Source organism: Aythya fuligula, chromosome 16 (assembly GCF_009819795.1).
Source record: "Aythya fuligula isolate bAytFul2 chromosome 16, bAytFul2.pri, whole genome shotgun sequence".
Classification (NCBI taxonomy): domain Eukaryota; kingdom Metazoa; phylum Chordata; class Aves; order Anseriformes; family Anatidae; genus Aythya; species Aythya fuligula.
Genome location: NC_045574.1, coordinates 4,434,210 through 4,456,011, shown reverse-complemented (window position 1 = coordinate 4,456,011; position 21,802 = coordinate 4,434,210). Strand labels below are relative to the sequence as shown.

The window sequence follows — 21,802 nt, the reverse complement described above, 5'->3', positions numbered from 1 at the left end:
CATTTATTGGGTCTGTAATGGTGTCAGCCATGGGGGAGCAGCTCACCCCAGCCCTATATCCTCCTCAGCGGGCTGGGGGAGCACCCCCAGAGCTGCTTTTTGGCAGCTTCAGCCTGCACAGTGCTGCTCTTAGCTTCATTTTTCTGGGTTTAGGGGCCTCGGGCAGCCTCCCCACACCCTGGAGGTGCTGAGGGTGAAGGATGCTGTGTGGGGGTTTTTGTAGGGTTAGGGCAGGACGCAGGGCACTGCGCGACCATGCCACCCGCTGAGGGGGTCAGAGGCAGCCAGAAGTCACCCTCTGCCCCAAACCCTTTAAAAACTGAGGCAGAAAGCGCCTAAACTCGCTTTAAAGAGCCCAGCCTGGAGAATGAACTCGCCCCGAGCCCCCCGCCCCCAGAGAACGCGCCCGGGAAATACAAAGCGCCACTTGCCTTCAGCGCAGCCGCCCTTGATCCGCGCCTCCCGCCCTTGCTTCTCACGATGTTATACCCCTGCTAATCAATTAATTAATTAATTAACGCCCCCCCCCAACCCCCCCAGCGGGTGCCGTTCGGTCTGTGCCCGCCCGGGGGCGCGGACACGCGTGGGGGGGGGTTGAAGCGGGCGGGCGCCCTCCCGCGCGCGCCTCTTTGTGAGGCGGCGGCGCGCAGGCGCGGCCCGGCCCCGCGCGGGGGGGGGCCGCCGTTGGCGCGAGATAGGAAAAAAAAAAAAGGGGGAAAAGGGGAAAAAAAAGTAAAAGGCAGAAGCGCCGGGCCCGGCCCGACCCCGCCATGGCGCGCCGCAGCCGCGGGTGAGTGGTGTCCCCGCGCTGCGTCCCTGTCCTTGTGTCCCCCCCCCCGCCGTGTCCCCCTGGGGGCCGCCTTCCCGCCGGGCTCGGGGAGCGGCCTGAGGCCGGCACGGGCGGGCGGATGGACGGACAGACGGAGCTGCCGGCGGACAGACGGACCGGGCACCCCCCAGCCCGCCCGGGGTCACTCGGCGGCGTGGCGTGGGTCTATGGGGGGAATGGGGGGGGAATGAGGGGTGGGGGGGGGGAGGTGGGTGAGGGGGAATGGGGAAAGTGGGGGGGGTGAGGGGGGAAATGGGGGTAAATGGGGGGAATGGGAGGTAAATGGGGGGGTAAATGGGGGAAATATGAGGTGAATGGGGGTAAATGGGGGGAATGTGAGGTAAATGGGGGGGGGTAAACGAGGTAAATGTGAGATCAATGGGGGGTAAATGGGGGAAATATGAGGCAAATGTGAGGTAAATGGGGGGTAAATGGGGGAAATGGGGGGTAAATGGGGTAAAAGGAGTGAAATCTGAGGTAAATGTGGGGTAAATGGGGGATCTGGGCCCGGGTTTTGCCGCCCCCCCCCCCCGCCCCCCCCGTTGGCAGCATGGTGACAGGGGCTGCCTGCTGCTGCTCCCCCCCTAGTCTGAGGAGGGGAGCAGGGCCAACCCCTGGGCACAGCCCTCAGGCAGGGACAGGGGCTGGGAGAAGCCCCCCAGCTCCTCGGCAAGTGGCAAAGCGCCTGCTGGGGTCTGCAGGGTCCCCTCTATGGCCTGGGGAAGGCCTGAGGTGACAGGGCTCAGCCCAAGGAGGGTGTGGAGGGGGGTCTGGGGCTCTGCATGCCGTGGCCTCTCCCCCCCCGCTGCGGTTCTCTCATCAGCGCCCTGTTTGTTTCGGCAGCGAGGAGCAAGATGAGCTGCACTGCCAGGACACCGACTCGGACGTGCCGGAGCAGCGGGACGGCAGGTGCAAAGTCAAGTGGACGCAAGAGGAGGTGAGTGAGAGCCTGGCGCTCGCCGAGGGCAGGTGTTTGGGGCGTGCAGCTGTGTTCCTCCATCCCAGTCCTCGCCCGCTGGCTGCAGCCCCAGCTCACGTTGTCTCGCTGCTGGAGAAGGCCGTGTGCCTGAGGTCTTAGCGAGAAGAAGCTCAGGTGAGTTTGAAGTACAGCCTGGAGAGCAAGGGCTCTCGCTGCTTCCAAACCTCAGCCTTGAGTGAGGCATCTGCTGCCTGTAGCTGTCCAGTGGGGCCCTGGAGGATGGCTGAGGTCTTCAGCGAGCTGACTCACACAGTGGACGTGCCCTCCCTTCCCTGCAGCTAAAGCAGGGAGTGCTGAGACTGTTAAGGTCGTGGCTTAGTTGTTCTGGCTGGAAGCCTGAAACTGTTTGGGGTGTTTTCTACCCTCCTCCTCAGTTCCTCCATAATCCTTGTGTTTTGTGTGAAAACTACAAGATGTTCTATCTCCCTTGGAGGCTGAACATGTGTGAGAGTGGTCTTTGTGCAGAGGACAGGGAATTATTTCTTACCTTTGCCCAGCCAGAACACACAGGGAAGGAAGCCTGTAGCAGGCTTTGTGTGAGTGGTAAGAGTAGGCAAACCTGGGCAGTGACAGGGTGTACGAGAGAGAAGATGTAGAGACTCTCAGTGCAGGAAAGCAGCAGGCTGTCTGGCCTGTGGTGATGCACTTCCAATGGTTGGTTTCTTTGGCCAGGCAAAAGCAGTGTCTGAGTTGGGAGACGGGCTGCCTGGTCAGGGGCATACCGGGGCTGGATAAGCCCTGGCCGTGTAGTTTGAGCCAAACTGCCCTGGGATGGAGATGAGGTGGGCCTGGAGGTGACCACAGCAACTGAGCGGATGTTTTGTGCTCAGCTCTTGTTGTGCCCACCCTCGCTCAGAGCCCTGAGCCAAACAGCTGGGCTCCACGCACCAAGGTGCTGCAAAAGGGCAGTGAGAGCCACGTTCCTCCCCATAAAGCAGACACACACACCTGGACAGTTAAAAACACCTAGATTGTTCTCTTGATGCTGTCAGCCCAGGAGTGCCTGTGGCATGTTTTGCCTCAGTGTATGTGAAAGTGGATGTCTTTGTTCTTTGCAGGATGAGCAGCTGAAGATGTTAGTAAGACATTACGGGCAGAATGACTGGAAGTTCCTGGCCAGTCACTTTCCTGTAAGTGACCCCTTGCCCGGTTGGGAATCGTAGTGTTTGCATGTTGTTTCTTGTGCTCAGGGCGCTGGTTCTCTGCGTGCAATGCCTCTTGCAGTGGGACTCTGTTCTGTGGCTGCTACTGTCAAAGAAATCGGTGCTCCTTCAGGGCAGGGAGACATTTCTTGCTTAGAGGACTTTCAAGGGCACGTCTGTTGGAGCTGGGACGAGAAACTGAGGTTCCTGTCCCTGCCTTCCATGCCCAGTAGTCACAGTATGCCTTCTCTGTGCATCTGCAGGTTTTCCAGGGGGCAGGCTGTGTGTGGGGGATGCTGTTACAGGGCTTTTTGGAGCCTCCGGCCTGATGTATGGCTACTCTGATTCCTTTCCCCAGAACCGCAGCGACCAGCAGTGCCAGTACCGGTGGCTGAGGGTGTTGAATCCAGACTTGGTTAAGGGCCCTTGGACCAAAGAGGAGGACCAAAAGGTAAGCCCAGGGAGGGCAGGGGCTGAGCCGTGACCCTCTGTGGAGAGGGCAGAGGTGTTGGACCTGCAAGTCTTCCTTGAAAACAGCGGGTGGTTCTTCCCAGTGGTACCCACCAGAGCAGAACTCTGAGCGGTCCCGAGCACCCTAACGCAGCTGTGGCTGTGATGAGCAGAAGCAGCTCTAGGCCTCTTCAGCTAAATCATAGAATGGCTCGGGTTGGAAGGGACCTCAAAGATCACCTAAGTCCAACCCCTGGCTGTTGGCAGGGACACCACCCACTGCATCAGGTTGGCCAGGGCCTCGTCCAGCCTGGCCTTGAACACCTCCAGGGATGGGGCACCCACAGCCTCTCTGGGCAGCCTGTGCCAGGGCCTCACCACCTTCTGAGTGAAATCTCCTCCTAAACGCTCTCTGTTTCACACTGTGCTGCTGCAGTAGGCTGGCAAGGGAGAGAGCAGAACAGGGAATTAATTCATCCAGCTGCTGGTAGATTTCTGCCTGACCTGGCTGTGTTGGACCAGAGAGAAAATAAAACTGGCTTTTTGTGTGCTACAAACAGCCTAAAGCGGATCTCTGATACTGGCCAGGTGAACTGTGACTTCTGAGAGTGTTCCTCTCTGCCGATTCAGGAGTGAACCCGGGAGTGGCTAGCTTAGACACACATCATCTCTGTGTGCCTAAGAAAATTTGAAAATGATTCCTAGTCATGTGCTTTCTGAAGCAACATTTCCTAGTTTATCGTTTTTTCTGTAACGCTCCTGCTCTCCCGTTTCTTCCCATTTTGCTCCTGCTGCAGGCTGCTGTGGTCCCTTCTGCAGCCCGGGCTTCCTATCCACGCGTTACATCAAACGCTTCTTGAGGAAGCTTATCGTGGTGCCCTCTCACCTTCCGACCGCTGCTGCCTGCTCTCCCCTTGCCCTGCCATGTCCCAGCTGCCACGCAACTTATTCTCGGTGCCCCCTACCCTCATGGCAAGGCTGGGCTCCAGCCTTCTCCTGCTCAACCTGAAACAGCCTGGAGCTTTTCTCTGCAGCCTCCCCAGCTCCTTGGGTTGTGCCGCATCTCGGTACCTTTGGCCTGTTTGTCTGCCCCGGACAGTCGGTCTGCAGCAGGGTTGTTAATTATGAACCCTTTGAGCTAGGCTCAGCTGGGCAGGGTGAAAATGCCCCTTTAGAGCCGCCTGGCCTCCTCTGGAGGATTTTGGCAGGCTCAGCGTTGCAGGCAGCAGGTTATGTGGTAGTGATTTGCCCTGACTGGTGCATGGATGTATTTCAGGGCAACCAGCACAGGTTCCCCTCCCAGAAACATCTGCAGTGAACCTCAGGCAGAAGTGACAAAGCCCCAGGTGAAGGGGAAGTAGCAAAGCGGATGGCTTTTAAGTGAATATTGCCTGTTTCTGCTTTGGAGCTTGCACCGTGCGTCCTGATGATAGCTGAGCATGTAGCTGTGGGCCTGGCATGTCCTGAGGGTGGCAGCCTGTGTTACAGGGGGGCTGTGCCACGCTGTTCCTGCAGGCAGAGCTGGTGGGGACTGCCTCCACGCAGCCAAGGTCTCAGGAGGAGGGAGGGCAGAGGAGCCTTGGGGCGTGTGTGTGGGACTTGACGCTTGTTCTGCACCCCCTGCACCTGCCCATCTCCATCCCAGTTCTCTGTGAGCTGTCACCTGCATTCATAGGTGTTGTGTGGCAAAGGGGCTGCATGAAAACAGCCCCCTTCCGAAACACGGCTAGGTTTTGCTCACAGAAGTGTTCACCTGGCTGTCAGTGCTGGGTCCCTCCAGCTTTTTCCCTAAGGGGTCCTTCTCTGTCTGCCCTTCCCCGGTCCCCATACAGGTGGAAAGCAAAGCCTGAAGATGACTGTATTGACCCTCCCCTCCTTTGTTCCGTTCCCTTCTTTCCCTCCCGCTCTTTTCAAAGGTAATTGAACTGGTTAAAAAATATGGCACCAAACAGTGGACTCTGATAGCCAAGCACCTGAAAGGGCGGTTAGGGAAGCAGTGCCGGGAGCGCTGGCACAACCACCTGAACCCTGAGGTGAAGAAGTCCTCATGGACAGAGGAGGAGGATCGCATCATCTTTGAGGCCCACAAGGTCCTGGGGAATCGCTGGGCTGAGATTGCCAAGCTGCTGCCTGGGAGGTAGGACCTCTTTGCTCACTGGCACCTTCGCAGCTGGGTGGCCGGTGGAGATCCACGCGCTGGGCTCACCAGCTTGGGGCTGGGGAGCTCCCAGGAGCTCTGAGCTGTGCTTTAAAGCTGTGCCTGACGGTGCTTTGTTCTCTGCCACTTGCTTTGCAGGACCGACAATGCTGTGAAGAATCACTGGAACTCCACCATCAAGCGCAAGGTGGACACGGGCGGCTTCCTCAACGACACGAAGGAGTCCAAGCCGCTGTACTTGCTCGTGGAGGTGGATGACAAGGAGAGCCAAAGTGGATCGAGAGCTGGGAGCCAGGTACCACAGCAGCACGTGGGCACTCGGGTCTGTCCTCAGCTCTGCTAACGGGCATCAGAGCTGTTGGGCCACCCTCCTGCTGCCTCTAAAGCTGCCTTCAGCACAGCCTGGTGTCTGTGTGGAGTCTGTGCCTTCCCCCAGCCTTCTCCGAGACACTGACTCTTGACAGACCTCCCCCTCCGGGAGCTAGAGGCATAACGTGTGCCCGAGCGTGTTATCCAAGCGGAGGACGGCAGTCTGCTAGTGCTGTCGTTATCTTGCCACCCCTAGTGTCAAGGCTGTTGGAGAGTCTGAAGATATTTTTTGGCTCCATTGTGCTGTTGCTGGTGGGAGAGGCTGCTCCAGATGGTGCGGTGAGGGGGACATGGAGAAGAGGTGTTGTGTTCCCTCCCTGCTTTAGAGACAGAAAGTGATTACACATAATTATTCGTGTCAAGAAAGCATGCAGTTTTTAAAGGTGGGCTCTGGGGAAGCAGGAAATGCAGAATTACTGCTACCTGCTCAGCCCGCATTTTACTTCCCTTTGAGATACCGTTGAGAGAAATATGCAGTTAAGCAGTTCTGTGCTGATTAAGTTGGATGGAGTCCTCTTTCAGATGCTGTATGGGACAGCAGTGAGGGAGAACGGGGATGTGAGACGAGCCAAAAGGCTGGTATGAAGGCAGGAGATGAATGGGTCCCGGGATCCGTGCTCCTGTCCCCAGGCCTTGACTTCGCTCTCTTCCTGCTAACGGCCGGGCTTTCTTTCTTCTTGGTGAGCAGAGCGTCCTGCCGAACTGGCCGGTCGATGTCTCAGAAATAAAGGAAGAGGACGTCAGTGACGAGGAGGTGACGGGCCTGCAGGAGCTGCCCTCGGAGCTGCCAGCTGCTGACCTGGCAGAGCACAACGGCGAGGGGACCCCAGACGACGTGGTGCCTGAGGAGGACCCCGCGTGTGTCCCGTCACCGTACAAGTGGGTTGTGGAAGCCACCAACTACTTGTGCCCGACCTCTGTGCCCGCCTTCAGTGAGGCTCTGGACATGATTGAATCCGTAAGTAGCAGACCCTTGCTCCTCTGGAGGGTGGCTGTGGTAGGGCCTGATTTCCACACCGTTCCTGTTGATGAATTTACTTTGTCCCCTTGCTCATCGCCATTGGCGTCCTGAGCAGGGCTGGGGCATTCCTTCAGGCTGGCCTTCAGGCTGATGGCAGCAAAATGCTCTGGTGATGTATAAATGGGCAATGTCTTTGCAGCCGGGTTTATGAGATGATTATCAGGGAAACATTCGCTTTGCAGGTGTAAAGGAGATCGAAGACTCTGCCTAGGGCTTAATGGCCCATTTGTGGGTCCTTAGAGGCCTGTGTGGTAGTTTGGGTATTGATGGGGCTGAGCTGTGACGGGTCTGGCTATTTTTAATCTGGTTCCAGCAGCGTGCTTTACAGCAGGGCTCTGTCTCCACGGTACTGCGGTGACCAAGCCTGTAGTTCGGTGACAGTTGTGTCATGCAGCCCCTGTCCCTCGCCACTTCTGGTTTGTCCCCTGTGTGCAGAGGCAGCTGTAAGTGCAGCTGTGCTGTGAGCCGAGCTGAGAAACCAACCTAGCGCAAATAAAAAAACCTGCCCCTTGCAAACCACAACTTTCAGCTGGATCCGTTCCCTGCCCTGCTTCTCAGCTGTGCTGACGGCAGAGGGGAGGAAGGCTTGAGCTCCTCTCTAGCCAGGCTCCGTGCAAAAGCTGCTGGAGTCTCACACACCTGCTTGTTTCCCCTCTTGGCTGATCTCTGCAGCTGCACCCCTCAGCTGCTCAGCCCTCCTTCCCCGGGCGGTTGCTGAGGGCTTCCTTTGTGCGCAGGACCCAGACGGGTGGTGTGACCTGACCCAGTTTGACCTGCCCGAGGAGCCCTCCGCTGGCAGCAGCAGCAGCAGCAGCAGCCCCGTGAGGCAGACGCCCAGCAAGCCAACCCCGTCCCTGCCCAACGTCACCGAGTACCGCCTGGACGGCCACACCATCTCTGACCTCAGCAAGAGCAGCAAGGGGGAGCTCATCCCCATCTCCCCGCACGCGGAGGTCAGCTTTGGCACGCCGCCCTCCGTGCTGAAGAGGCAGAAGAAGAGGAAGATCTCCCTCTCCCCCGTCACGGAGAACGCCCCCAGCACCAGCCTCTCCTTCCTCGACTCCTGCAACAGCATGACGCCCAAGAGCACCCCTGTCAAGACGCTGCCCTTCTCCCCCTCTCAGGTAAGGAGTGTGCTGCTTCTGTCTCTGGGCTGCTCCGTGCAGGGCATAACTGCCCTGGCAGCGGGGTAGCAGCGTGGCAACAGTGCAGGTGGCTGTCCCGGGGTATTTCCAGCTAAATCATCCACCCGGGCTGGGCAGCACATGCTGGTGCACGTCTTTGAGTTGCTGTGCTTGGGAAAATGCTTCTGGGCCTTCTCTTTGTTGCAAAACAAACTCAGAACTGTTCCATTTTACCATCGTTCTTAGAACGTCTGCACATGTGTGTGCATGGTTTCCCCCAAAACACCTTGCTGGAGCCCTGTGGTGTTCAAACACCCTGACTTCTGCGTTGATGTGGTGGAGTTCTGCCTGTAAAACAGGATAAGTCACCCAGCACAGCTCCCGCAGCTGCTGTCATTCAGAACCCATCTCCCTGGGCCACTCGCTGGCTAAGCCTGCCAAGCCGTTGTATTTCTGCTGTTTCTGCAGCCCTTGGTGGCACAAGGGAGAGCACCACAGGACACTGACCCCCAAGTTCAGGTGGACCTTGAATGCAGGGCCAGCAGGAACAGGGAAAGCAGAGTAGGGCCTGAAATGTGCAGTTCTGTGGAGCGAGAAGCTGAGAGGCCTGGAATCAATCTGAGAAGACAAACTGCATCTCCTGTCTCAGACTGAACTCCAGCCATCAGTGAACGTAACACAAACAGCTCTTCTCGCAGTAGGTTTTTGGGTACAAACCTCGTTCCTTGTGGGAGGAAAGCTGTCATTTATTAGCTGTCGTGAAATAAAATCCCAGCAGAGATGAGGCAGTCAGCGGTTTTCTTACAGTTTAGGTTGAGGACAGCTCAGTACAAAAGCTGTCAGCTTTTATGCAGCCGACAGACTGTTGTGTTACTTGGACTGACCTCATGTTTGCTGACCTGAGCTCAGAGCAGGATTTTGGTGTGCAGGCAGTACCTTTCCTTCTCCACTTTTCTTGGCATTAGCTGGACCAGTACAAGCATAGACCCCCCTCCACCTTGTAGCTGCCCAAAGTTGTACCTGCTTTTCCTCTTGGGAACTGAATAAACTTGATAGGTGTGAGGCACCTTCTGGCACCTTCGTGCACGTGCCCACGTACAGGACAGTACCACAGCAAGTCCCAGCTCATACAGGAGTCGTCCTGGTTCCTTCTGGAACAGATCTGCTAGTGCCACTCGGTATGGGAGGGTTGTCCCTATATCAGGCTTCCCACTTTATTTAAGTAGAGATAACGACCAGTGATTTCGTGTTAGGCAGTCTGAAACTGACCGTGTGACTCTTTCTTTCCTGTGCTGTGCAGTTCCTAAATTTTTGGACCAAACAGGATACGCTAGAACTGGAGAACCCATCTCTGACCTCCACGCCTGTGTGCAGTCAGAAGGTGATTGTCACCACCCCACTGCACAGGGACAAGACCCCTCTGCTCCAGAAAAACTCAGCGTAAGTCCTTTCTTTCTCCTCAGCCATTCCCTGATACCTGAACATTTTCCTTTCTCACACGAGTTTGATTCAAATCAAGCGTACCTCCCACGGCACTTGTACTGGCACCACCAAGAGTGGCAGGGCAGTCTGGGCATTTCCTTGAATCACTGTAGCACCCAAAGCCAGTTGTTGCCCCGCAGCTGCAGGCCACAAGTGTCCCATCTGGTTGGGGCCGCAGCCAAGTGACCACCGCAGTGCTCAGCTGCTGGGTGGGCTGCTGCCTTCTGTGCACGTCTTTGTCTGAGAAACACTGCTGCGAGCCCGGTGCCAGCAGGGGAGGGATTTGGGCTTCCTCAGCAAGGGCTGTTCAGATCCATCCCTGGAGCTCTGCAGCCTCAGCTTCGCCTGACCTCTGGGAGCCCAGGACCACGATCTGAAGGCACCGTACCAGCCAGGAGAGGGAGGGTGGCCTGCACAGTGAATGATTTTTGTCTCTGCACGTCACTACGCTGGTGCAGCGCTGTGTGTGGAGGTGCTGGCTGTGGTTCCAAAGCTGGCATGACCCAGAGCAGCTCCCACATGCCGGTGGTACGACCTGGCTGCTTGAAGTGTGTGCCCCAGGGGTTTCCGCTGGTCCAGCTCTGATGGGCACAAAGCCCCGGCTGGCCCTGGGGAGCTCCACCAGCAGGGCTCTGGGATGCCCGTGTCACAGGTGTTGTCCTGCTTTCTGATGAAGGGTGCTGGAGCAGCATAGTTGGTACTTCTGGAGGACATTTTCCCTACTCAAGGCTCCTTGGTGCCTGTTAGCCCTGCTTCTGCCCCAGGAATCACAGAAATGTCTAGGTTGGAAGAGACCTCAAGATCACTGAGTCCAACCTCTAATGCTCCAGCCAGGCAGATGGTTTCTGCTGTTACTGTGTGAGACTGCTGGTGGCTCGTGTAATAAGAGGGGTTGGAAGGACAGGTTTTACTTAGTGGTTTATGCCGCGTTAATCCTTTTTTTTTCCCTACTTTCCGCTGCCAGGTTTGTCACGCCAGATCAGAAGTACGTGGCGGACAACACGCCGCACACCCCCACACCTTTCAAAAACGCCCTGGAGAAATACGGACCAATAAGGCCCCTGGTACGTAACAGACAGGTCTGTGGCTCGCTGCTGGCAGTGCCTTGCTCCCAGGACACGTGGTGAACACAAAAGGGCTGTGGGGCAGGTTGCAGCCGAGCTGTGAGCCAGCTGTCATCTGTGCAGTAACAGGGTGCGGCCTGGTAGTGCCAGGCGGAGGTGAGAGGGATGAAGGAGCCCTGGTCAGAGTGAATATGGCGTGGTCGGTAGCGGCAGGACTTCTGGCTGCTCTGCAGAGCTGCCAAAACAGCCCAAACTGCCCTTGAGTCAGTGGCTGGCTGCTGATGACCTTGAGGCAGAGCAAGGGAATGATCTGCCTTTGTGTCTGGATCTCTGATGGGGACTTAACGCAGGTGCTGGGGGCTGGCAGCTTCCATATGCCACAACTTCAGGGCTTGCTGCTCTCTTGATGGCATGTTTGGGATTTAGCTGGTCAGACATTCTCCTGTGTATGGAAATCTTGTGAATCTGTTAGGCTAACAGAAATCTCATCACATTTTTTTCCTGCTGGGAAGAAAATACTTGGTAATGTTTGTCTTCCCACTGGGAGCTCCTGGGGGCTGCTCTGGCCCTGTTGTCTGTGGAGGGAATAGCAGAAAGTGTGCTCAGTGTACGGATGTTGACTGTCCTATGCTCTCTCTTCCTGCCTCCTCACACCAGCCCCAGACTCCTCACCTGGAAGAAGACTTGAAAGAAGTTCTCCGAAGTGAGGCTGGCATTGAACTGATCATAGAGGACGATGTGAAGCCCGAGAAACAAAAGAGAAAACAAGGGGTGAGCTGGTTTAACACCCAGTATCTGCTTGTGGGCTGTCCTGTGTTGTTGAGGGGTGTCTTTGCTGGTTGAGTTCATCCTCCTGTTGATGCCAAAAAGCTTTTCAGTGTGTGGCTGCTACCTTTTGGTCAGTGAGACTGCTCGTGTGCCTGAGGTTAAGACCTGCTTGAAATACTGCGAGGTGTGGCCTGGTCTATGCAGACCTCACGTCTGTGCTAGGAGATGCTGTCTCCTAACGTACAGGAGAGACTCGTGAAGCATTTGTGGGAGGTTGGGAGTCCCCAGAGGCTGAGGACTGGTGTGCAAAGGCTCAGTTGCCAAAGGTGTTGTGGCTTTCCCTTCCTGCTGGAAGGGGCTTTCCCTTCTAAATCAGTGGCTCTTGGTGCCAGCGAGGAGAGCACTAGAAGCTGCTGTGCCCTGTGGTGGGGAAGGATGCAGTACATCTTCCTGAGGTGCTGGTACAACACAGATGTGGGGTGACGTGGGCTTGCTGTGCACCCTGGCCCTTAGGAAGGGAGGTCGCTGAGCTGATTCGTGCTGACACGTGTGTTTGTGTCCCCCAGCTGCGCAGGAGTCCCATCAAGAAGGTCCGGAAGTCGCTGGCGCTGGACATTGTGGATGAAGATATGACACAGAACGTGCCTGCCCTCCCCAAGAACATCTGCTTCAAAAGAACCCAGGTGAGGGGTGCTGTGAGCAGAGCTGGGAGAGGTCTGGCTGAAACGGGGCTGAGAGGTGAACTTGGCTGCTGAGCTGTTCTAGCAGGGGATCTCTGGATAGGGATCTGGGCCGGTTGGGCCTGCAGTCCTTGTCCAGGATCCTCCACAAGCTTTCCGGAGAGCTGTGGGGGCAGAGCGCCTGCCCGAGAGGTTAGGGTGGGTTTTTAGAAGGAGCTGTCCAGAAGGCAGCAAGATGGGCTTGGTACCAGCACTGCGCTATTTCTCCTCCTTCCTTGGCTGCTGCAGAAGCTGCTGCTCTGCTTCTTGCTGTTGTCAAGCTCTGCGTGTAGGTGAGGAAGCAAGGGGCTGTTACAATCTGTGTTCTCCAATACCAAAGCACAAGCGTTTCACCAACATGCCATGTGCCCAGAACTCTAAATGCATTGTGGCCCTCTCCATTCTCATCCCACCACACACATTTGTTTGACCTCAAGGGTCTGGTTTAGTGAGCTGATCCTGCAGACCAGTATCAGAAGGGGAAGATAATCACTTGCTCTTGGCCACTTTGTTTCCCTAACTTGAGTAGCCAAGGGAGTGGATGAACCCTCGATGCAGCACTGTTGCGAGGAAGGAGGAAGCAGATTGCTGCTCTTCCACCAGCAGCTGTTCTGTAGCATCAAGCTGTTACTGAGAGCATTCCCAGGCATCTGTGCTGCCCCGTGCCTCAGTGCTGCTGAAGCAGAGGGCTTGTTCTGCTCTCCCAGCACTTCCTTGGGCTTGGCTGTAGGCTTCTTCCCATCACCACTGATGCTTTTGTTTGCTGACTTTAGTGACCATGGGACCTCTAGCCCTTGAAAGCAACAGAAAGATTTTTTTTCTAACAGTTGCCACTTAACATAGGGTCTACAGGATCCAGAGCGCAGGCATGGTGTGGGACTGTAGGTGAAATGAATCACAGCCTGAAGGGGAGAGACACTAGGTGAATAGAAATCCTGGTGACAAAGCTGCCTGCAGGAGTAGGTGCAAATTCCCTCCTTGTTTGACCTCCCAGCTGCTTTTCTGCCTGGGAAATGGGAGAAGCCTTTCATCCTCTTGTCCTCAGAGCCCTCAGGCTGCCCTAGCTGAGGCTGGCAGTAGGGTGAGAGGCACCTTCCTGCCTGGAGATGAAGGCTGTATTTGAGCACAGCTGCTTGTTTCTTGCATCAAGATCAATTTCAGACTCGGCCACCTGCCTTTGAACGTGTGGATGAAGTGGTGGATTTGTTAGCTGGCCTTTTGGCCAGGCCAAACAGCAGCATTGTTAGGGCAAACGGACTTCTTTCCTCATACAGTTTTCTCTCCCGTTGCAGCCTGTGAACTTCCTGTCGAGGTCCCTGAACCTTTCCTCCTCGAGCAGGAAGAACGACTGCGGCTTGCTCAACAGAGCCTTCGTGCAAGTGCAGTCAGAGAAAATGTCCTACAGGAAGATGCCAAGCCATTTCAGACCGCCGGCACCGGTAAGCCCTGCAGCCACTCCTGCCCGACAGCTGGAGGTGCAGCCCTTGTCCCTCCTTGGGACCGAGCTCAGGAGGAACACCGTGCGCTCTTGTGTGAGCATCTGTACGCTGTCAGGTCTCTTTACACACAGCTTTGTGGGGATGCTGAAGCAGTGGCATCACACCACAGCTCCCTCCCCTCTCTCTGCAAGCCCGCCCTTCTGTGGGGCTCAAAGCCCCATGGCTCATCAGAACTGTGCCCTATGCAGCCCTGGATTTCCTCCTGGGAACCTGCATCCCGTCCCAGTCCATCAAGGAGTTTAGATGAGGAACCCAGTAGCGAAGTAAACCTTCCTCTTCCCAGTGAGCACTCCTCGGGTGGATAGCAGCAGGTTGATCTTTTTTCTCTGACCCCAGCAGCTCTGTGAGGTGCTATAGAAGTGCTAAACACAAAGGTACTTTCCGCCCCTGTGATTTTAGGGTATTTCTAAGTTGTGGTGAAGGCTGGGTGGCGCAGCATAGGCTGCATTTATCCTGCTGTTTACCTGAGCAGAGGCATTGCAGAGCTCCAGTGGGTGCTGTTTTCTTTCCCCCCCAGCATACCCTGTGCTGAGGGGCTGGTGCCCTTATGGGTATTTGACTCTGGGGCATAAAGGGTTTCTTGTGTTCTCTGTAAAACCCCAGGGTCGCAGTTGCTGTACTTGCAGGCAGAGAGCAGAGGTGCATCCCCACTGTGTTTGGGTAGGGCGCCTTACATGGGAAGGGCAGGATTTTTGCAGGGGTGTGCCTGGGCCAGGTCATGAGAGCTCTCAGGTAGCTTGGGTGAGGATGGAAGTAGGTGTTGGCCCTGGTGAGGTGTGAAACTGCAGCTTGGGGCTTGTGTGGGGAGAGGTTCAGACCCCAGGAAGGGCTCAGGTGGTGTCTTTTCAGAGCAGCCTTGGCTCTGCCTTCAGCTAAACGCAGCATCCATCCCTGGATTAGAGCTGTCTGTTCTGAAAGCTTCCTTCTGACAAATACGTACTCCTCAGCCAGAGTAATTCCTTCCCCTTCTCAAAGTAAACCCTACTTAAACACTTCCATTTCTCCTGCTGTCCTAGGCAGGGTCGTACTGCTCCGAGTGCTAATAGACCCATATAAATAAAGCTCTGCGAGTGACTTGAGGGTGACAGCAAGGCAGCTTGTGCGGTGACAGAGTACAGGTGTGCACTGAAATGCTGCTGCCCAAAGACAGCAGAGCTGCCCGTGGTGTTCCCGAGCTCCTGGGATTTATTGTACCACCCTAGTGCTACCCGCAGTGCCGGTTACTTATTATTCCCACTTAGCTGTGGGCTTGACCCTAAATCAGCCCCAAAGCCGTGCTGTGGCTGTGTGGGACGTTGCTGTTAGCAGATGCTGCACGTCCAGCTCTGGCTCTTTGCAGTGCCTGTGAGGGGATGTTTGCAGTTCAGGGCACTGCACATCTCTCAGCTGCATTTCTCAGGGCGTTTGCAGAGGCTGGGGAAGCCGAAGCACCTCGTGGGAGCCCTTCTTACACGCAGGGCCCGAGGCCCACCTGATTTTCAGCTCTTCCTGCGTGCTGGGAGGCCAGGCAGCGCTGCAGCTCCAGGCACCGCTCACTGCTGAGGGTGGATGGTCTCTGCCCAACCCAACCCTTCGAGGTCTGGGGCTGAGCAGCTCCTGTGGGAACTGAGCTGGTTGGGAATAAACCCCAAAGCTGGTCTTGGATTCCTTTCATCCCTCTGGACTCCACAACGAGGGGAATTGTGCTTTGGGGTTTTGGTCTCAACTCAAGCAAGGGAAAGCCCTTGAGGGACCCATGGGTGGTTCTGCAACGGAACACTTACCTGGGAAATGGCCAAATGTGCTCCCTATGCTAGAGGTTTCCATTTTCCATTGGGTAGCAGATAGGTAGGTTTATTTATTTTCACACACTGCTTTAAAACGGGTGTTTGCCCACTAGGACACACAGAGCAGGGTGCTCAGCCCCCTCCTCTCCCGTGACTGTGTCCTACAGCTGCTTTCTCTTCCCTCCGTAGATGACCAGAGCTTGGAAAGCGGTGGCCTGCGGTGGAACTCGAGACCAACTCTTCATGCAGGAGAAAGCACGCCAGTTTTTGGGCATGTTGAAACAAAGCCACACATCAAGGACCTTAATCTTATCATGAAGGATTGTTCTGCTCTTTTTATTTTATTTTTTAAATTCCTTTTATGAGTGGAGGGGAGGGAACCACAGAGGGGTGAGGAAAATGAAATCCTCTGCAAGGCCGTAGCCTTTAGGGGTGATTTTTTTTCCCTCTGTTCCCAGGTAGATCTGCATTGTATTAAATTGGGCTAAGTGCTGGCTAAAGCGTGGGGTGCGCGTTCTGGAATCATTACGGAAAGGCAAACGAGGGAGGGGTGGAGAGCTGACAGCAGGAGCGCCCTGCGGGACCTGGGCTCTGCAGGCAGAAAGCTGCGCCCCACGTGCACTGGGTGCTGGACACGGACCTTGTCGGCCTGGATTCCACCCTGCCTGCTCTGGTGCCTCGGGAATGGCTTCTGTTAAGGTTCCTGCACGCCTCACATCCCACTTCTGTCTTTCTCCAGGGGATGGAGAGGTTCTCCTGTGTGCCAGGACAGGGGAGGCGTTGTGCTCCCGTGGGGGACGTGCTTTGGGGTGACCCGCAGTTGGAGCTGGCCGCCTGCTCCCCGCGGGGCTGCTTTGTGCTGCAGGGCTGCGGGAGCAGCGGGTGCCTCTTCCCAGGGCTGTGCTGCCTCTTGAAATAAACGATGGTGCTAACAACACCCTGCTGACCCTGTCCTTCAGCCTCGCTTCGACTCTGCCTGCGGCCTCACCACGCGTGGAGGGATTTCCACCAAGGAAATCCCTTCCAGAAGGAAGCTCTGTGCCGGGGTGCTGCCGTGCAACATTTTGGGGGCTCCTGAGAAGGGGAGGGAGTGGAGAGGGGCAGCTCAGGGCGACTGCAGCCCTCGGGCAGCTGCTGGGTGCTGCTGGCCCAGAGGAGCCTCTGCAAACCTCGGTTCTTGGGCGGTGCCACCTGGCTCTGTGCCCCCTGGGGAGGGGAGGCTGGCCCAGCTGGCCAAAACGCTCAAAAATCAGTAAGTGGTGGGGCTTCACGCTGGAGACCGGGCCTGTAGGAGACCCGAGGGACAGTGCTGCTGCTTACACGCGGTGTGTGAGATCGGCTGAGCTCAAGTGATGAGCAGAAAGGCTCGGGGCTTGTTATGGAGGCAGGAGAGCCAAGATAGCGCCGCAGGAAACGCATTTTTGTGTGGGATCTGTTTCCTGTGGGCTTTCTTCTCCCCATGTAGGGGAGAAAGGATGGCTTCTTCTCACCCCCAATGGTTTCATCAGGAATATGTTTTGCTACTTGATAGGAGGGTGAAAGAGGGGATGGAGTCTGCAGGGAGCGTGGGCTGGAGAACAGCACAGAGCTGGTAGAGCAGAGCCTCTGCTGTCCTCCTCCCTTCAGGGGCTGGAGCCGTGTGGGTGCTGCCCTTGCGGTGAATTTTCTTTTGGTGTAGCCGAGGCTGAAATGCAGCGATGAGAGCAGCACACGACTGCAGTGGGAAGCTGCTGGAGGCACTGAGGAGCGGCTCCCTGGTCAGACTGGCACATGAACAGCTCTGTGAGTGCCCGTGGGCCTCTGCTGTGAGGTGCTGTCCCCTGGGAGCCAGCAGCAGGACTCGTGGCAGATGTGCCTCAGGGGGATGGCAGCACAGCAAGGCTGTCCACGCGCCCCTTTCCCTCTTTAGGGGCACTCTCCGTAGTTCCTTTGCAGGCTGGAAAAACAGGGGAGTGCTGAGTATGTCTTGTTTCAGGCTGTCATTGACGTTGGCAATACAGAGCCAAAAAATCCTTGCTGACAAACTTGTTAATAAAACCTTGGATCCTGGGAAACAAGGGAGTTTTCGGAGCCCGGCTCATTTTTCATTTCTACAAGCTCTGGGCCAAAGCAAATCCATGAAGTCATTTTTATTTCTCGTTCTCGGTGCTGCAATGTTTGCTTTGGAAATACGGCTGGGACCACTTGTCTGAAAGCCTGGCTGTAGCTGGTTGGATTTTCTTGTTATTTTAAGAGAAATCATCATAAAACCATCCATCCCTGTTTGGCCTGGGGGGCGAGGGGAGAAGCAGCCTTTGGGCACCTCCTGGATATTTTTGTCCTAATTGTCTTGGACGCATCCCAAGCTGATCCTTATTTTCTTCCGAGCCCTTGGCGTTGTGAATTTTGATTGAGATCATCCACACAACTGCTCTCCGTGGGGACTGCCGCGTGGCCAGAGCTCCAGCACCTCCAAATGGCTTTTGGCTTTCCTCTGCGGGAACAGAGGACGCTGCTCTCTGGGCTTAGAGGTCTTGCTCGTTGATGTCCTGGGTGTCTTTTAAAATAATATATATATAAAAAAAAAAACTGCATTTGCTTTCCTGTGCTGACGTGAGCTGGGAGTGGGTGCTGCCAGCCGCCACCGCAGGATAAATCAGCGCACGAACCTGGCGCATTCATTTCAGAGCTGCCCCTAAATTAAAGGATTATGAGGCTGAGAAGTATTAACTGCTGCCCTGATGCTGTAAATCCAAATGAAGCTGGGTGTCCTGCTTTGCAGATGGCTTATTAAGAAAAATCAAGGGGCGGAAAAATAGAGAGGAAAGTGAGTAAAGCTAGCATGCTTAATGAGTAAAGAGACAATTAGCTTTTAATTGGAAAATGGAGCTCCTTGCGTGGATGTTCCCAGCCCACCTTGGCCATCCTTGGACCTGGGGCCGCTGCTGTGCAGCCGGGGAAAAAAGCCAGACTTGCTTTAATTCAGATGCTCCAGTTTCTTTCCAGTAAAAACCAGTTCAGCTTCCCCCTGGCTGCCTGGGCCCACTGGGGCAGCTCCGGGCTGGAGCTGGGCAGCCTGGGCAGGGTGGCTCGGAGGTGGCAATTCCTCCGTCCCCTGTCCCCAGGGCTGCTGTCCCTTTGAAGTCTCTGCAGCAGTGCGGCCACCTTGGGCCACACAACCCCCACTCACAGAGACCTGAAGATTTAATTTAGCTTTAAATGAAAACCAGGGAGGCAGCGTCCCAGGAGGGGATTTCTTCCCCTCTGCAGCCCTGCTGCCTGGGAAGGTGCAAAGACCGCAGGGCGCTGTGGGTTTTGTTTTTTCAGCTTTGTATTTGCTTTGGGTTTTGCATTCCTGACTTGAAGCAGATGCCACCCTTGTTCGAGACCAGGCATGGAAAAGGGATTGATTGTAGCGGGGTGAGAGGGGAATACCAGAGCTGGTGTGCCTGGGGTGACAGCAATGCTCAGACCGCTGCTGGGACATCGTGTCCAGCCAGGACAAACCCTGTGAAAGCCAAGCAGAGCAAAAATATCAGGGTAAGGAGAAAAAACAAGGCAGTAAGACTTCTAATTGCCACGGTCTTTTGGGGATGGACCTGGGTGGTGCCTGGGTGGCAGTATGGCCATGGGTGCTGGTGTCCACCAAAGGGCTCTTGGGTCCAGGCCTTGTTCCTGCTGGCCAGGGGTGTTGCGGTTTGTCCTGCGCCACAGCTGATGGTGCTGCAGTGAGCAGCTCCTTGGGTAAGGGGGGCCCATGGTGCAACCTGCTGCCTGCAGGGAGCTTGTCCCTGCATGCGGACAAGGAGGGATGCCAAGGGACTTTTTTCCTCTTTCAGGTATTACCTGTAACCAAAGGAATTATATTTTATGCAAGCACACAGCAGGTGCGGTGCTGATCTCTGCACCCATGGAGCCTGAGCAGGGCTGAATTACCCTGCCACTGGAGGGGAAAAAAAGATAAAATTTCCTGTTGGTGGCTACATCTGACTTGCACACCTCCAGTGTCTGCAGGAAGGGCGGCTGGGTTAGACCCCAGATGGGATCTTATGATAGGAAAAAGCCTGAGGACTGCAGGGGGGAGCTGGGCAGGTGCTGGGACTCAGCATCACACCACTTCGGATTAGCTGAGTAGCTCCTGGATTTGGACAGAGCTGGAGACCACTCGAGTTAAGGCCGGCTGTAACCAGACAGGGAACGAATCGTGCTTTGCAAAGTGCAATTCTATTCCCCATTTCTGGACCAAGGAAACCGCGATTTCTCATCTCTGCTCGTTGAGAGTAATGAAAATCTTTAAAAATGGCGCAACATCAGGGAAAACATTTTTCTCTGGAAACTGAAGGGATCACACTGAAGAAATGTGTTTTCATTTGGAAAACACTGGAAAAGAGAAACTTGGGGGTATCGGAAGCCCCTGCTGTGACAAGCCTTGGCACAAGTGCATGCAGCTGCGGAGGTGAGCGATGCTGGAGAGCCTGGCTGCCATCCGCTGGGCACTGCCAGGCACGCAGCAGATGGAGTTTGGGTTTTTAAATCCATAATTTTCTTCATAAGGAGGCTGCTTTAGTGATTATGGGGGGGTTATTTGTAAAAGTGTTACTTGTGCATTGAGCACAGAGGTGGGCAGCACCTTGCTGCCCCAGCGCCTTGTGGCACTGCCACCTGTAATGGTGGTGGTGAGCGGAGCCAGCTCTGTGTCTGCTGCTTTCTGGATCTCAGGGGTGAACTTGGTCTCATAAAGCTGTGTTTTTATCACACTGCATTTGCAAAGCTGTCATGACGGGGGTCTGGGGGCACGGGCAGCAGCGGCTGGCGCTGGGGAGGCCCCAGCCGTGGGGTCAGGGTCTCCAGTGCGGGAGAAATGAGGGCTGCTGGCTGTGGGTGTGCAGCAGGTACTGGGCACCAAAATGGGTGTCAGATCTGCCCGAAAGCACTAGATAAAGGAGGTGGGAGGGGGGAGGGAGAAAGTAATAATTTTAGATTAAATTCGGCTGATGCACTCATCTGTTCCCAGCGTTAGTGTAAATCAGGGTTTGAATTAAGCCCAAACAGCCACACTTGCTGTCTGAATCTGCCATTTCTCAGGCCCTGCAGAAGCAGACAAACACAAAATCGATATTTCTTCTAACTGTTGCTAAGTTTTCCTTACAGATTAATTTCTGCCCAATAATCCCTGCAGCCGCTGCCCTCCAGAGCCCTCCCGCCTGGGGCCGGATCCTGCCCCACAGCTCCCTCCTGATTCCCAGCCCAGGACCCCTCTCTGCTCCCAGGGCTGCAAGAAAACACCCTGCTTTAAGCCAAGGGGAGCACAGCACCCTTCCTGGTAATGAGGAATGCCTTTTTCTCCTCCTTTCTTGATGCCAAGCTTCTTTTCAGGGAAGCCTAGGAGGAGCTGGGGCCAGGCTGTAAGCCACACGTGCCACTAGATCCGTGGGTGTGAGATGGCTCCTGCCCCTGCCAGAGAGCAAAGGGGAAAGTGACCTGAATTTCGGAGTCGGTTTGGGCAATGAGGGCAGGTGTTTGCCTTCCCTTCCGACCAAATGCATCTGATGACTTGGATGGAGAGGTGGATTGACCCAAGGAGCTGCGAGGCCTGAGGAGGTGAAGAAGAGCGGGCCGAGGATGCTGGTGGATGAGCGCTCAGCACCCTGGTGGGACGGCCTTTCCTGCTGGAGGAGCACGTGGATGAATAGAAGAAATACTCCAAAATCTGATATGAAGTTGGTTGCTCCCAGTCCGGAGAAGAGGCGTAAATGGCTCTTAATGGCTAGGGAGGCGCAGCTCAGGATCTCCGCCTTGAGTACTTGAGGTAAGTGTTCTGCTGTAGGTGTGGGGTGGGATGATGTTTTCTCCTTGTCCTGAGAATTGATAAGAGAGCCCTGAGGCTGCCTTTGCCCTGCTGAGGTCACTTAGACCAGGGTGTAGTACAACTCTTCCCCTGGTTAGGACCACACTCCCTTTGCCTATGAAATGCAGATAAACCCATTTATCTAATTTATTTATTTATTTGTACCCCTCCCTCCAAAGGGTTTGGGGATCCACAAATGCCAAGCATGCTTGTTTATAGCTTGCTAGATTTAGGGTTGTGAGTTTTCTTCCAAAAAATATGTTCTGTTTTCTGTTTTTTATTTCATTTCAAATGTCATCCTTTTTTCTCTTCTTCTTCCAGGGCCACCCAGGGATTTTATTCACAGAATCGGAATGAGCTGCAAAAGGGATAAAGATCATTCACAGGAGCCTTGAAAGAATTGCCTGAGCTCCATGAAACTGAGATTAGAAATAAAACAGGGAGGCGAGGCCCAGACTGCAGCACGAACACCTTACATATGCCTGGAGAGAGCACTGCCCCCAGGCCTTCTGTGAGCAGGGCAGGAGGTGGCTCAAGGGGGAACTGGAGCAGAGCCTGGGGCAGGTCAAAAACAGGGAACAGTGGGCTCTGCCATGGCTTATTTC

The 21,802-nt window shown here is 55.3% G+C and overlaps 1 protein-coding gene across 2 annotated transcripts; it reads left to right on the top strand.

Moving 5' to 3' along the window:
* Positions 1-731: 731 nt before the first annotated feature.
* On the top strand, positions 732-16,173 carry MYBL2 (MYB proto-oncogene like 2). Of its 2 annotated transcripts, XM_032198675.1 has the most exons (14): positions 732-790; positions 1,673-1,766; positions 2,867-2,938; positions 3,309-3,401; positions 5,317-5,537; positions 5,697-5,853; positions 6,616-6,885; positions 7,686-8,072; positions 9,373-9,512; positions 10,519-10,618; positions 11,276-11,389; positions 11,953-12,069; positions 13,398-13,544; positions 15,560-16,173. In XM_032198675.1, the coding sequence occupies exons 1-14, from the start codon at positions 771-773 to the stop codon at positions 15,686-15,688; spliced, it is 2,061 nt and encodes a 686-aa protein (XP_032054566.1). In that variant the 5' UTR covers positions 732-770; the 3' UTR covers positions 15,689-16,173. The 2 variants fall into 2 exon arrangements, with proteins under 2 accessions (XP_032054566.1, XP_032054568.1); XM_032198677.1 differs by lacking the exon at positions 2,867-2,938.
* The last annotated feature ends 5,629 nt before the right edge of the window (positions 16,174-21,802 follow it).